This window comes from Rhagoletis pomonella, unplaced genomic scaffold (assembly GCF_013731165.1).
Source record: "Rhagoletis pomonella isolate Grant_MI unplaced genomic scaffold, Rhpom_1.0 Rhpom_scaffold_00003, whole genome shotgun sequence".
NCBI classification, from domain to species: Eukaryota; Metazoa; Arthropoda; class Insecta; order Diptera; family Tephritidae; genus Rhagoletis; species Rhagoletis pomonella.
In genome coordinates, this window is record NW_023458557.1 from 92,842,966 (window position 1) to 92,859,148 (window position 16,183).

At 34.3% G+C, this 16,183-nt stretch overlaps 1 protein-coding gene and 1 long non-coding RNA gene across 4 annotated transcripts in view; both read right to left on the reverse strand.

Annotated features, from left to right (window-relative positions):
• LOC118735807 overlaps nt 1-3,204 on the reverse strand; it is an 11,355-nt gene extending 8,151 nt beyond the window's left edge. Inside the window, exons 1-2 of one of the 3 annotated variants that reach the window (XR_004992644.1) lie at nt 3,056-3,204; nt 458-652 (exon numbers count right to left, since the gene is read on the reverse strand). This is a non-coding gene — a long non-coding RNA (uncharacterized LOC118735807). Of the gene's footprint in view, nt 1-457; nt 653-2,944 lie in introns of all 3 variants that reach the window. The other 2 variants (XR_004992643.1, XR_004992642.1) reach the window with 2 other exon arrangements.
• Nucleotides 3,205-8,624: 5,420 nt separating this feature from the next.
• Nucleotides 8,625-16,183, reverse strand: part of LOC118735808 (protein real-time) — a 45,968-nt gene continuing 38,409 nt past the window's right edge. The window contains exons 3-7 of the mRNA XM_036465774.1: nt 15,906-16,164; nt 15,718-15,839; nt 11,924-12,209; nt 11,757-11,857; nt 8,625-11,685 (exon numbers count right to left, since the gene is read on the reverse strand). Of these exons, the coding sequence (XP_036321667.1) occupies nt 11,494-11,685; nt 11,757-11,857; nt 11,924-12,209; nt 15,718-15,839; nt 15,906-16,164 (960 nt within the window). The 3' untranslated portion in view covers nt 8,625-11,493. The remainder of the gene's footprint in view (nt 11,686-11,756; nt 11,858-11,923; nt 12,210-15,717; nt 15,840-15,905; nt 16,165-16,183) is intronic.

Consider the following 16,183-nt stretch of genomic DNA (forward strand, 5'->3'; position numbering starts at 1 on the left):
GTTAAGTCGTATAGCGTATCTAAAAATTTGCCCGCCACCACCTACACACCAACTCCTCTAGTAGGTTCAGGATCTAGAGAAGGGGGAGAGCTCACCACCTTGGGGCGTGCCCCTTTTTATCTTGCGCTGGACGGTGGCACCACCCCACTCCGTTGCAACAACTCCGTCACTGATTATAAGCTGCAGGAGCCAGAGAAGGTCAGTTTTTACCCCATGTCAACCTGACTACTGCCCCCGGTAGTACACTATTAAATACTCATGCGATATATGTGATACCTATGACCGTGGTATTACCGATTGAGGAGATGAGACTGAAAAAAATCATTAATTTTACTTTAAGGACCACCCTAATCAACATACATTCGTTAATTACTTTGTAACACTTTACTAAACACTACAGAATACCAGTCCAGTGATTTCGTAGCACATTTTTATGTTTAAGAAACTATTCACTTACTTGTTATTAGTAATTGCCACCATATTGAGAGTTCAATGTTTCCACAACACTTAAGACGTTAAAAGGCAAGGTCGTTCGTTTTTTTTTTTTTTTAATTTATTCAGGCCAAATTTTGTGCAAATTGCGGGCTAACGTAATTCCGACCGCACAGCGCTATTTTTGATTTGCAACTATTTTCGAACACAATATCGTTAGCTTTATCAAGAATAGATATAGTTAGCGCACCTTGGAATTCGTGTGCATTTATTTATGTACACACACATGCGTAGGTACATTAGACCATACCAGAATAAAAGCTCGCCATTCACGCCTGTATCCAAAGAATTTTTTCATGGCAATTTGAAAAGAAAAAAATTGTAATTTTTTTTTAAAGGCGAACGTAGGGGTCGCCTTTTAAATTTTTTAACATATCTTCAGTGAGAGCGAGAAGTAAGATTTGATACTATCGTTTTTTTTTTTTTGCTAAACAAAATACTATCTATCTTATTGGAAAATTTTCCCTCAAGATTTCTTTAAGAGAGTCGATTGTCGAGAAAATAAAGCGAGAAAGTTTTAAATAATTTCAGTATTTTCCCAGCAAATATCAATTCTTATCACGCTAACGTAGTACCCTCATGACATTAAATTAAAGCTCACTCACGAGGTTTTCGATTATTCGAGAACTATTTAAAAAAAAAAATGTTATTGCCGAAAGTATGTGTCACCGAAAAATTTAAATTTAAAAAAGATTACACCTAGGTTCTGCAATTTTTTTCCTGTAATTGCCTTACAAAAATACTTAAAGACTCAGGGGAGCACAGCGAACTTTTTTTTGCTTGCCTATGAGGTGGAACGGAATAATGCACGTAGGTACATATTTACATAAATTTGTACATTAGGGCGGTCCAAAATGCGGTTGAAAAATGTTAAGTTCGAATTTTCATGCTACCTGTGTTTTTTTTTAATTTCTAAATAAAAATATATTTAGAGCTCGCTCAAAGCACTCAAAGTTTTCCAAGCATTCTATATGGGGGAAAAAACAATTCTTCGTAGAATTGGTATAAAATTCTTGAAAATCAATAATTTCGAATAATTCCGGAGACTTCCAATAATAATAATGTTTTTTGTTACCATTTTTTAATATTAATTTTAATATTAACTATTAACTTATAAGTCCCCCCATAATCCCTAAAAAATGTAATGGGGTGCCCGTTTTTATTAAAAATGGTTAAACAAAAACAATTGGGTATTATTACTGGCAGCATCCTGAAGCGAAACAGAGTTTTCCGATTAAAAAATATTTAGTTAGAAGAATTCTATACCATTTCTGCAAAATACTGTTTTTCTCCATATAAAATATATGGGAAACTTTATATATGACTTAATGTATGTAAACCTGTCAATATCTTTTTAATTTTAAAATAAAAAAAAAAACAGACCCCTGACTTTTGGGTATATAACACTATAGAACAAAAAAAAAACACCTAGAGTGCGTATATAATAGGTTGTATAGCTGTTGGCCACACGTACAATGACTCATGCTCTGATTTACTAGATCAGTTCGTGTTCTCGAGGAAACAGTTTTCATGATCCAAAAATCTGAGTATAGCGCCCAAAACTTTTTTCCACAAATTTCTAAACTTATCGTGTTGCTCGTTTACACTATTTTCAACCACTATAGGCCAAAAAACGATGAATTTTCTAAATTATTTTTTTGGATCATGAAAATTATTTTTCTCGAGAATACGAATTGATCCGGTAAAACTGAGTATGAGGCATTGTTTATGTGGCCAACAGCTATCAAACCTGATATCTGCGCACTCTAGGTGTTTTTAAAAAGTCATTTTTGTTGCACAATATAACAATCCTAGGGTTAAGAACATTAAAATTCCGACTTTACTTCTTTTGGACCACCCTATGTGCGTGCTTTCATTGCGCTTAGACTATTAAGAACTGATTGGGCTAATCCGTCCAATATCTCGATTAGATAATTCCATAGGCTGGTGTAATATTGGTCATATTGATATAAAGCACGCTGATAATGGGTGCCAATGTTCACAGCGAATCACTGCTTCTTTGTGCGTTGTTATTTTCTCGTATCACCGAAACGATAATTATATTCTTTTATACATTTTTTTTGTTTTTTAATATTTTATGAATGCCAACGTCGATTGGTTTTTTATTATTTTGCACCCTAGACCACAGCAAAATTTTCTTTGATCTGATTTATTGCTAAATATTAGGGATATTTTTAACTTGCACATACATATGTATGACCTGCATTTGCATATTTTGGTGCATTTGTAAATTCATAACGATTAAATGCAAACTGTTGCCATGGTAGCAAGCATAAAATTTGCAAATGCAAATCCAAGATAATTTGCTCAATACTCTGAACAGCCCTACTATTTTCCACTGCATAAACGTTTATATATAAAAAAAAAAAAAACAATCGCTATATTCAATCAGCCCTTAAAATAATTTAATCACAAGCCCTTTATCGTTAACTTGGCCAGATGTTTGCATGTACGGTCAGTTTTTGTTTAGTACACCAGCGCGTATGCGGTCGTTGATTTATTTATTGCTTGTTGTAAATGTAGTAAAACTTTTGCTTTTTACTTGAGGTTAGTGCGCTTGCTTATTGCTTGCCGATTAAATTACTTCGCTATTGATTAGTTTGTGCTCAATGAATTCCATTTCTTGCGCTCTCTTAATTTGTATTTATTTTAGTTTTTGTTATAGAAGCGTTTGTTTGTGTTTTGTTACTCATAAACTCATAAAGCGCAATACAAAAACAGCTGTTTGGAGCGAAATGTCATTAACAGCTGTTGGGGGTATTCACGAATGAACAAAAAAAATAATTAAATTAAAAAACTTTCTAACCGAAAAGCTTTTAAGTAAAATTTATGGGAATCATAAACTTTTAAATTGTGATTATATGTATCAGATGGCTGAACGGAAAAATTATTATCCATTTGCTACCCTCAAATCATGGTGAAATTATACCAGGTGTAGTAAACCGAAAGAGAAAAAAGATTTGACACTATCTTATTTGAAAATTGGCCTTTATAAATTTCGATAAGATAGCCGACCACCTAGAGAGGACGTAGGCCCCTTTTTTTCCGGAAGAGGAGGAAAAAAAAGACGGAAGCAAACGGCGAAGCGGATGTAGTAGATAAGATAGGGACATACCGTCACTTGACACATATAGAGATGCACTAAAATTAGTTTACGCGTTTTTTTCGCGGTCAACTTTTGAACTCGCATCTTTATTCGTGTCTTGTGACAATACATATAAATAGAGTAGGCACTGTGACCAGTACAGGTCTATCGAGCTGTCAGCTCATCACAATACCTCAGTTAGCCCTAGGGTGCAATAAATTTCAGAATAAATGCCGGTGGTAGGGAGTGCATGTGCTCCTCTCTTGGCCATAGATGCCCTATTCGCCTCTCACTTCTACGTGAAAGGGCCCCACACTCCAGTAGCGGGTGCAGTGATGTCTCCTTTGCGGAGACAGCGACATAGATCCAGATTTCTAGCTAATGCAACTAGCCTCTTAGCCTAGAATGGCTGGTCAAAATGCTTGTAATGATTCTTAGTTTTGTGAGTGGTTTATATCTTTTTAGATTGCAGCCTAATAGTAAGCTTTCAGCTTGACGAATACACATGGTGCTACGCCAGGGCAGTTCCCCAAGTTTGGTGTTTTTCGTTCTGAGCGCTTCCTTTCTCGTGTTACTTAAGGGAGCGTTCAGATCCTATCGGGGTCGGAGCAGTGGCCATTCTGGCGAACTGGTCGAATTGTAACAGGATTATACTCAGCCAGGGAATTAAGCTGTTCTTTACACTCCAACACCATTAAGGAATTGACTTCGAAGGGTGGGAGAGCCTTGAGTGCCGCTTGACCATAATTTAAAATGAGGATCCTCTCACTACGATAATTCCTGCGAAGGTTTATCTCCGCACACAGACTGATGGCATAGACTTCTGCTTGGAAGATGCTTAAAAATGTTCCCAGCGGCAGCGAAAGCTTCAGTCTGGGGACATATACGCCTGTTCCATTACCCTAAAAGTCTTAGAGCCGTCAGTGTACCACTTTGGTGTAGTCGCGTGGACATGTTTTTAAGTAACAGAGGTACTCCAGGCCGTCTTGATCCAAAGTTTCTTTCCAAAACTATTACCTTATGCATATCAAATCTGGGGAGCAAAAATAATGGGAGCTGGGAGCTAGCCTCCTCGTCCCTTTTCCGAAATGGTTATGACCTTACCTTTGGTAAAACCCTTTCGCAAAATTTAGGAGTGGTTCGCTTTGCAGCCTGTTCAACTTTAACATGCAGTGGCTCAAGTTTCAGAATTACCTCCAACGCTGCAATCGGGCATGTGTGCATTGCCCCAGTAATGCAAACATACGCCAGATGTTAAATCTTGGTGAGGATCTGCCTCACCGTTGCCAGAGTAGTTCTGGAAGCCGAAGCCACTGCCCAATCGGTGACTATTGGTCCTACTATCATGTTACAATCGTAAAGGTTTTGCCAGTGCTACCGAACTAAATATGTCGGAGTAGTGGGATTTTGTACGGAAAACACAAGTTCCGCTTTTGTATCCATGCTAAAGCTCGCTTTTTGCACTACTGATACTCTGATTTCAACAGGGGTCCTCAGCGGAGGGAAGGTGAGTGGAAGTAGGAAAAAGTCTCTTTGCAGTGGAAAAGTTGAATATACGGCAGCTACTCAGATGTCATCACTACACTGCCTGGTTCAAAAAAGAGTAGTTTTTTTTTCGATCTCTGTGGTATCACAAAGGGCCTATTTGCAGGCCTACGTGTGTTGGCCAATTGACCAGCAGCCACGTGAGCCTAAGTTATCTTACCTAACCTAAGGGCAATGCAAGTCGGAATCAGCTTTTCGAGTATATCTTGTCTTCTGGGACTAGCATTTTGAACGTGGGAATTAAACCCATATTTGTAACTTCAAAGAAGGCAAGGCCGCTTGCGGACCACGGGTTTATTGAATTTCAACTTGGTGAAGTCGCTAATGCGAAATTTAAGAAAAGATGCATTAATTTGCAACCGAGCTACAAAAGAACACTCGTTGAAGGAACTAAATAGATGCAAAGCAACAAATTAAACTCGGTTATTCATCCGAGTTCAGCCAGGATGGTTAAAAAATAGGCGACCTGAAGCGTAGTGTTGTTAAGTACAAAAAGTGCTCTATTGTGAATTTTTGATGGGAAATTGCTAAGGGAAGTTAATTATACATCTCAAAATTACTAATTTCCATTGGCTTTTGTATATAAAATCCATTAAACTAATTACATATTTCTTGCCAGGGTTGCTTAAGTAGCCAAAAGAAATTTGAATGAAGCTAAAACCATCTGTGTTTGGTTGGGAAGAATTTAGTTTACCTAGGGCACAGATGGCCAAAGTGGCTCCCAGTAGCCTTTTGCACTTAGGAGCCGGCTTGGCACATTTAGGTGCCAGGCGAGGGGTACCATCAAAAGCCAGCATGAAGGGGGAAGAAGAGTGTATTCAAATTTCTTGTACTCCGACTCGCATTACTAGTATATATGTATGATGCTTTTAATGTATTTTTTTACACCCCCTTTACCCTGAGAGCTGATTTATTTTTTGCGTAGCACTTGCTGGCTCTTTGACTGCTTTAAGAGCCAAAAATCGGATTGATCAAGTGGTTGATATATGTATCAATATTTTTTTTTTTTTTATTAAATAAAATAAAATTAGTGTATTTTCAGTAAATATTTTTTATTTATGCTTATACATTTAATTAACATGAAACATTTTCTTATTTGCTTATAGTACGTAACTTCGAGAATCTGTTTTTTCATTCCATTCTGATATATGTGTTTTTGTTTGTAGCAGGGACCGTTACCGTTATGATATTTTTTGTAATAAAAATCATAATTTCAAATTTCGATTCACTGAGTAACTTTAATCGTTATTTTCTGATTTTTATTTCTTCATAATTTTTAGTTGCTATTTTATGATTTTTGTTTTGCAATCATCTCTAATCGTTATTTTGTGATTTAAATTTTTTTCAATCAAAAATTATCGATAATTTTTAACCGTTATTATGTGATTTTAATTTTGTGATCATTTTTAATCGTTATTTTGTTATTTTTATGTCACCGATAAAATTTTTAATCGTTATTTTATGATTTTCATATTTTCGAAAATTGTTGGTCGTTATTATTTAATTTTAATTTTGTTGATCAACTCCAATATGTAGTTATTTTGTGATTTAAATTTTTTCGTACACATTTCGTAATTTTTAACCATTATAATAGAGACTGCGCTTTTATAACCGATTTAAATATTTTATGATTTAAAAAATTAAATTTGAAAATAACGTTTATAATATGATCGAAATACGATGGAAAATGATCGTAAAAACACAAAAGAAAAAAATACCGCGATTTGCGTTGATTTTAAAATGAAATTACTTCATAATAACGATTATTTTCGGTCCCTGGTATGTAGTGTTAATGTTTATTAGAAAATTGGGCGAAAAATTTTGGATTTAGCGCGAAAAATATGTAGGCTCAGCATTTTTCTCTAAGCGCAGTATATTATATTATGATTATTTGTTGGGTTTTTTTTTTTTTTTTTTTTTTAATATGTATGCATGTATGTGCATTTGTGTATTTATGTATGCATAATATGTGTATTCGTTTGTAAAAATTTGCATGGATATATTTATGCACGTATGTACATATGCAAATATTTAACAAAGTGTATGTATGTATGTAAGTATATATTTTAAAAATTTTGCCCATTACTAGTATAAACTCAAGTGTGATTTTGTATACTTTTCATAACGAAATGGGTGTTCAAAATGTTTTGGTTTTATAGTGCAAAAGCATAATGCACAGTGTGCTTTTTTCAGCAAACGTCTACTTTCAAAGAACCTTTAGCAAAAATTTACTTATACTTTTTATTTTAATTCTCGAAATTTTTATTTTTTTTTTCTAAATAAAAGGTAACAAGTAATAGGTATACAAGATCAGGAGTACTTACGCACTAAGTTTTGGTTATAGAATTAGAATTTCTTTTAGCAAATCAGAGGCCAACACTTACCATCTTAAACGCTACACGTAAAATACTGCTAATACTTTGTGTTCAGTGAAGGGTTAACAGATTTTAACCACATACATACTTACTACACATATGCACATACGTAATGTTTATGTATGTATGCACATTGTACATATACTATATCCGTTGTTGCACTTTGCAAAAATTTTGTTGTTTATATAAAAAGCTAAAAAAAATTCGCATTTTTTCCTTTTATATATGTATGTTTTATTTTTGTACCTGCAAATACATACATATGTACATATGCTGGTAAAATTTCTAATAAACTACAATTTTGTAGGTAGGTACTTAAAAAATAAGTTTGCTAAATATTTTCAAATATATTTATTTGCTTTGCACATAGGCGGTTTGCATTTGATATATACACATGCATATGGGTTGTTTGCAGTGTGTTCTTATTTCCTATAATTCTTCTAAACTGTTTCAGCCGTTTGTGTTAATTGACACAAAATAAATATTAACACTTTACAAGTATTTTTGCATGCAATGATGTATGTACATAAGTATATGTGTGTTCGTACAGATATATACACACATACATACATACATGCAGATGTATGTACATATTTCATAATTTTATATTAGTTTCATTACAACCATTTTTCTCGGGGAGTGCGGTAAAAAGCGTTGCCTATCGAAAAATTTCCTATCGCCTAAAAGTTGCTTTTTATGCGCATTGTTGCAGAATTGTATGTGCCCATTTGGAAAGTCTGTTTCGGTTAAAAAAAAAAATGTTCGAAAAATATTAAAATTTAAAACAACAAAAAAAAAACATTTTTTAGAAAGTTTTGAGATTTCCTTAATGTTCCAAAAAATTGTCCAAATATTTTTAAATTTAAAACAAGAAAAGAACATTTTTTAGAATCTTTTGGATTTTTTAAAGACAGTTTTTGCATTTTTTATACATTTTTGGAATTAATTTTGCAAAATATGTAGTTCTAAAATTAATTTTCCAAAAAGGTATTCCAAAAATTTTAAAAGTTAAAACAAAACAAGAATTTTAGAAAGTTTTGGGATATTTTTAAAGAAATATTTTGCATTTTTTGTAAATGTAGTTCTTAAATAAAATTTTTAATTGGAAAATTTTTTATAAATTAACTCTAAAATATTTCATTTGCTTTTTTTTTAATTATTAGATTTTTTACGAATTATGTATATCGCTCTAAAATTAATTTCCAAAAAAAAGAAATTTTAATTGCATTTTTTCTATCTAAAACATTTTAGATTTTTTTTATTGGTTTATTGTACACACACAACTGACTGATTTCCAGGTAGATTAAGCTCTAAGAGTTGGTAGCAACGACTTAAAACTGAATTGAATAACCTTTTGGCTAGTAGCTTGTTTCCACGCAGCTTTGACTCACACAAGACAGATCCTTTTCACAAATCGTAGGTGAATAGGGTTTTAAAATTTCAAATCAATCAAACCAAAATATTTTGTTTTAGTTCAGACGCTGCTCTGTTTGCGGTACATAGTATAATGCATTGCTACTACCTCTAAAAATTGCATGCAAGTCTTGAAATAGGCCATATTGCACACTCTATTTTAATAACCACATTTGTTATATAAAATAGTGCATATGTATAATGGCTCCTATGACGACAGCGAGCGGGAAATGATTAAAAAAAAAAGTTTTTTCTTGACTGAAATTAATTTTAAAGACGCTTGACTTGTTTGACAGACCCACTGAGAGCCAACTAAACAGTGTTTCAAAACTATACCTACAATAGGTTTAGACAACTAAGCACTCACTCAAAAATTAGTTTAAGGAAAGTAGCAAGTATCACAAAGGGTTATTGTATTCTATAGTGCAAACCGAGAACTGTTTAATATTACCCCAGTTGGCATTTTGATATGGTTTGAACTGCACTGCATTTGGAATGCGCCAAATGAAGATGCTTGCGATCTGGCCAGATGAAATGCAGGTTCACAATCAGCCACTTTGGGATCCCTTAGGTTACTTGGGGCACTAAAGGCCCGAGGAGATATTGAGATGAGCTAGGAGGGCACAAGAAAACCGTGGTCATAGTGCGCATTTTCTAAAGTACCCATATATTAATGTTTATACATCTGATTTCTAAAAAAAACCCAGTTAAATTTGTGCTTCGATAATAAACTGGAAAGCTAAATATCATTTTCAATCACATGATACCATTCGTTGTGAAAAAAGGCTATAAACTTTTTCATTATAAAAGACGAATTTTACTTGAAATTTTTTTGAATTCCCTAATACGTGTTAATTGACATGGAAACAGGGTATAAGCATCTTCTTCATCTTATTTAAATTTAGTTTTCAAGATTATTGGATATGTATTTGCTTAAGCAAGGCTGCTGAAATACGTACTATATATTGTCATACATACATATATATATGTAACTCTATTTGCGGTGAAAACATGTTATAAACTCGTTTTTTTGTGAATCGCGCTCTTCACATAATATAAACAAAAAAGATTTTATGATGAACCCATCGAAGTAAGGGTATGCAATCATATAATTTAAAGCATACATGAAAACACGTTATAATATTTTTTTTTTTTTACAAAATCATATTTCAGATAAGTTTAAAGAACATAGAACCTTTTTAGAGCAGTTCTGAACTGCGATGTATGTACAATAATATAATTGAGTGCGGCGTGGAAACAAGCACTAACTGCCTTTCTTTATTTATTAAAAACTCATCAGAATGAAGCATCAACAGGAAAGATCGGACATTTCTAATACCATTAGATATGCTGTTTATCGATAACTTTTCCTAATTGTATTTTCAGTGCATATGTATGTACATATTTAGTTAAAAGATTAATTGGTTACACTTGCAAAAAATGTTTGGCTTAATTCGCTTACAAGTTATCGATAAGGTTAAAAAACATGTTACAATTCCAATAAAGCCTTTAAACTTTTGTTATTGTTTTGTATTAGCACTCTTGCATGTGTGGTTTTTGTAAGTTCTTCAAAAATACATATGTGTTTGCTGGTGTGTTTCATTTTATTGCACATTCGATTCGGCTGTTAATGATGATGATTCTTTTGCTTACGGTAAACAATTATTGTTTGTTTAGTTATCGATTAATCCCCGAAATATTGTTACCAATTAATCGAGCATAATTTTTTTTATCGATTTAACAATATAACTTTTTGTTGACGATACATCTTTTTGTTATCGATTAATCGAGCATAATTTCTTATCGATTTAACAATATACCTAACTTTTTTCACGATAAATTCTTTTGTTGCCGATTAATCATTATCCGATAAATATTTTTGTTATCGCTTCATTGATATTTAATAAATCCTGTTGTTGTCGATTTATCGATAACGATTTTTAAAACAAATTTCAAGCATTCAGCACTAAATTTTGGCTTACTTTTTTCTTATTCTACTTTTGATTTATTTTTGTGTTCGTTATATTGTTAATACCTAGAAAATAAAATAAAGCAAAATATATATTTTCTTAAAATTGCAATTTTTCTCAACCTCACTTTCATATGGGCGCAAATATTTCACTATTATTCATGCTTTAGCTAAAAACTTAATTATTCTGCTATATTTTAAAAATCCGCTTTAAAATCAATCTACCCACGTTTTTTGTTTTTTTTTTCAAATTAAATTATAGCGTCTATTTAAATTTTATTAAACTAGTAAATATTTTCCTTATAAGCATTTGAAGTTATATAAAACTACTGCATATTTATAATTAAATCAAAAATTATAGTTAATTGTGTACTGATTTGCGCTACACACACACACACACTCATTATTTCAGCTCAATTCAATGTCTTCTCCATTAGCGAATCGACGGCAACAATGCCATGTTCATGCATTTCCTCACCGTTATGTTGTTGCTGTTGGCGCAGCTTTCCCGCTGCCCCCACTCCCTGCCTACCATTCAACGTCAGCACTGCTGCTGCACCGCTACTACAGGCCGCACCATTATTCGCTTCATATCATCGACTCTGACACGAACTGGCAGCCGACGATGATGAGAAACCCGATTGCAAACTAGTCATGGAACCTTTGTAGTTGGCCGAACTCAGTACTTCGTAGAAGAAGTTCAATTGTGCGGGACCCTCGGAACCGCATGACGGGCTGAACCATTGCATTATATAACTGTGGGTGTGATGCATTACATGGGAACCCTAAAAAAACGGGATAAAGAAGTAAAAATATGAGGAGAACTCATTCTATCAATACCGGCAACCACACTCACCTGCACGCTTTCGCGGTGGCGACAAATGAGCGTTGGTTCCTCCTTGAAGTAGTGTTCGCCCTCGACGAAATCACTCATATCAAATATAGAAACGGCGGTATCTAGAAACGGTAACCGAAATACTTAAGGTAACTGCATAGTCTTTAAATGCCATTGTAGGCACTCACCAGTTTTTGACGGCAGCTCTTTCGTTGCACGATACAATGTAAAGTGTAGATCACTGCGTGTCACATCGAAGTCCCAGGTGAGTACACTTTTTGGATCCTGATTTGGTATGATCACTTCATGTATGTAACCAGTACGCAATTCTACTGTTTTATAGAGACTACGATGTTCGTGCATCAAGGCGCCAGCCTCTTGTGGTTTCTTTTCCTCCTCATCCGCGTCGTCCTCTTCCAATGAATTCATTTTATAGAGCGTTTTTGGCACAAGACCACCCTCGTGTATGAGTGTCTACATTTGAAAGTAGCGAATATTATTAGTTGGTAAGTGATTGTTTGTTTGTATTTTCTAAGAGGATTTTAATTATACTTTGCATCACAGACATGGGACAAAAGTGAAGTGTGGGTGACATTGGATTTTGCTGAGGGAGCTGATAGTTATTTTTGTATAATGTGCAAGTGTTAGTTAACGTTTTTCGATATTGAATCGCATTTGTGCAATGAAAAAAACTAACCGATACTTTGTGCATAATTTCACAAGTTTTTAAGAAAATATCGACGCTCAAGAAATGTAAATTTTCAGAAACATAGGCCGTTTACATTGTGCGGACATCACGTAAAAACGACTGAACCGATTTAAACAAAATTTTAAAGGGGATTGTAGGGAAGTACACAGAGAAGGTTGTTATACACATTTTATTCAAACAATTAGAAGATATAGGAAATTATATCTATACCCTAGTGCCAGTTACTGTCGAAATTCGACCCTTTTTCTAGTTTTTTAAGAGCCTTGGAAAGGTTTTCTAACTTAGCACGTCGTCTCCTCCTGCTTTGGAACTAAAACGTGACTAAAATTTTGTATATCTTTGAATGATTTTGGCAGGACTTTTACATGACAGTTGGTCTATAAATTTTGATATTTGATACATATCGATAATGCGCTGTATATCAAAAACACTAAAATCCGATTACTTAACAAATTTCAATAGCTCGGCCCATTTCGATAAATATCGATAACTGTGCATTTTTAGGGCTCGATTAATTTCGATAAATCGATAAACTTTGGAGACCTCTAAATTTTGATAACACGATAAAATTCGACAAGCGGTGATAACTTGATAAACTTATACAACCTTGAAATTTCGATAACTTGATATTTTTTGAAAATTCCAAAAACATCGATTCGATAAATCGACAAATTTTAGTAAATCAATAAATATCAATAACTCTCGATAAGTTAAAAGAACTCGATGCATTACGACAATTCTGGATACCTCTATAAATTTCGATAATTCGGTTAATTTTGATAGCTATCGACAAATTTCCATAACTCGTTAATACACTCTGATAATATGATGAAATTCGATAAGCAGTGATAATTCGATAAGCTTATAAAACCCTTGACCGATAACTGGATATATTTAGAAAATTATAAGAGCTTCGATTCGGTAAATCGGCAAAGTTTAGTAGATCGATAAATACTGATAACTCAATAAGTTGAAAAAACTCGATGCATTACGATAATTCGAAAAACTTTAACTCTATAAATAATAATAATTCAATAAAAATCGTTAAATTGATAAATTTCATTCACTTGACCAATTAATTATAATTATAAATAATTATCCGTAAATTTCGACAACAAAGTTTCTGGCCGTGTTTCTTTATACATTCCGGATAATCCCATTTCACAGCCGGAATAAACAGACTGAGTTTAAAATATACGTTAACGTATCATCAGGAACGTTCTAAGGAATATGTAAGTAAAGTAAAAAGTTTATTCCAAACGTTCAGAATGAATAAAGAAATGCAGCCTCTGTGTCTATAAATTTCGGCAACTCAATAAACATGTTCAACTTTGACGATTCGATAAATGTCGGTAACTTGATAACTTTCGACGAGTCTGACCTTTCATAGATGGAGAGTTTTTGGGTACATTTTTGAAAAAAAAAAATCTCTTTCTTATAATCTGTGACCTTTCGCCATGTTTCGAGTAGCTTCATAATTCCATCGGTGCAGAACTTCTGTGGTTTATCGGCGAAAAAATTGACCAAGTGATTTTTAGCGGCTCTTCGGTCGGTCAATTTTTTACCATCACGTGCGTTTCATCACATGGAAGTCAAACGTTGCAAAGTCCGGGCTATACGGTGTAGGCGTTCAGACTTCCCAACCAAGTTCCGTTAATTTGTTCGGAGACATCAAAGAGGTGTGTGGCCTGGCATTGTCATGATGGAACATAACTCCTTTCCCGTTGGCCAAATCTGGTCGCTCCTTCCTGATTGCTTCGTTCAGTGATCATTTCGCCACATTGTAGCAGTTCGTAATGGACAATAATTGCCCTCCAATCACACTAAACACTGAACATAACATTGTTTGCCGTCAATCCAAGCTTTGAAGTCGTTTGGGGAGGGTTATCGGTCTTTGACCATTAATTATCGCTTTCGTTATCTATTCTCGTTTTTAATATATATTTTTCATCGCATGTAATAATTCGTTTCAAAACTGGTTCGATTTGATTGCGCTTCAGCAGCATTTCACTGATGATCAATCAAATTTCTTTGCGCTAATTCATGTGGCACCCAAAGATCCAACTTCTTTGCTCATGTGGTTCATGTTTAGTGCCTCCGCTATCTCCCGACAGCTTGCATACCGGTATTGCCCGACAATTGTATTTTCTGTTGACTGGCCTGAAAGCTTTGGTTTTCTTTGGGAGACTTCCAATAACAATACCCACTTGTTCATTTAACCATTTTTTATTACTATAAATTCTATACCTTTTCTGTGAAATTTTTTTTTTTTTTCATAAAATACGTGGACAAATTAGAGCGCTTTGAGCGACCTCTAAATATTTTTTATTTCAAAATAAAAAAAATAGAGATATATTTTTTTCCGTATAGAATAGTTCTAGGGCGTGAGAGCATAAAAATTTCGGTCTTACTTTTTAACATGCATTTTTGGACCACCCTAGTGTACATACATCTAATCTAACTTTGATGCGGGAGACAACCCATCGATCAACATTTTTCACAAATCCAACTAAAGGTGCCAAACGAGGATATTTGCATTGATGGGTGTCAACCCTAAAAATGCTATCAAAGAGCTTCAGAAAGGCAAAACTTGTCTCAAACCGCACAAATCTAAAGATTTTTGATAAAAAAACAAAAACAAATGTCCAACCTAAGCTTTAAGTAAAGCTTTGTGATATTAGTAGGTCAATGAACGGTGGCCGATTACTGTTTTCTCGCTGCTTTGAAGCAAAGGAAATTACGTAGAAATGTTGGAGGCGATCGTACAAAGTGCAGACAGAAAACACTACTTGACACACATACATACTTAGTATTTGAATAATCTATGTTTTGAATAACATTGTGAAAGCACATGAGCCGACAAATACTTGATTTACATGATGAAGAAAATAAATTGTGTGCACTGCCACTCAATATGTATACATTAAAGACGAGAAAACAAAGTGTAACGACTATGACTGGACAAATGAATGGTGGTGAAGCTTACGAAAACCATAAAAGCTAAGTAATAGCGCCTCTTACACAATCGCAATTAGGAAAAAAGCAATGCGTAAAATACTTTTGATTAATTTGTTCCACATACGGAATGTAGACCAGTGAAGACTGAATTTTGTTAAGGACAAAATTTCATTTCGGAGGCATTTAGAAAAAATAGAATTTCAGATTAGGTTTAACAAAAGGATAAATTACTGTAAACTTACAAACAAACTAATCGGTTTACGATATAAGCAATTGAGTTTATTTACAGTACCTTACGAAATGATTGTGACCTACCTTACATGGGCCACCCAAAAAGTCTGGTATAATGTCCGAATCGATGTATTGCTCCAGGCCGTCCTTCATGTGCAAGCAGTCGGGACCGCCGTAGAATAGGAATTTTGAGCGCGTATTTTCATCTGTGACAAAGCGTAAGAAACGTAAAGTAGTCGTACCCACACACCTTTAACCCAATCAGTACTCACGTATAAATGCGCTGACTATAGTCCAGGCGATGGGAAAGACGCGCGGCGCACGCACCACCAGCACACGGCCCATTGTTTCGGGATAATTGCTTTCGACAGTTTCGATGATATTGAGTAGTGCTTTCACGCCCGGCCGCCACAGATGACGCATGGAAAGTCCCTCTAAATCTACAAGCAAACACCAACTCAACACTGGTTGACCCAAGCGCTCAGCAGATTCCTTGATACGCTGCATACCCTCCTCACAAATGTGTAGCGTCTGTAAAGAATTTATTTTT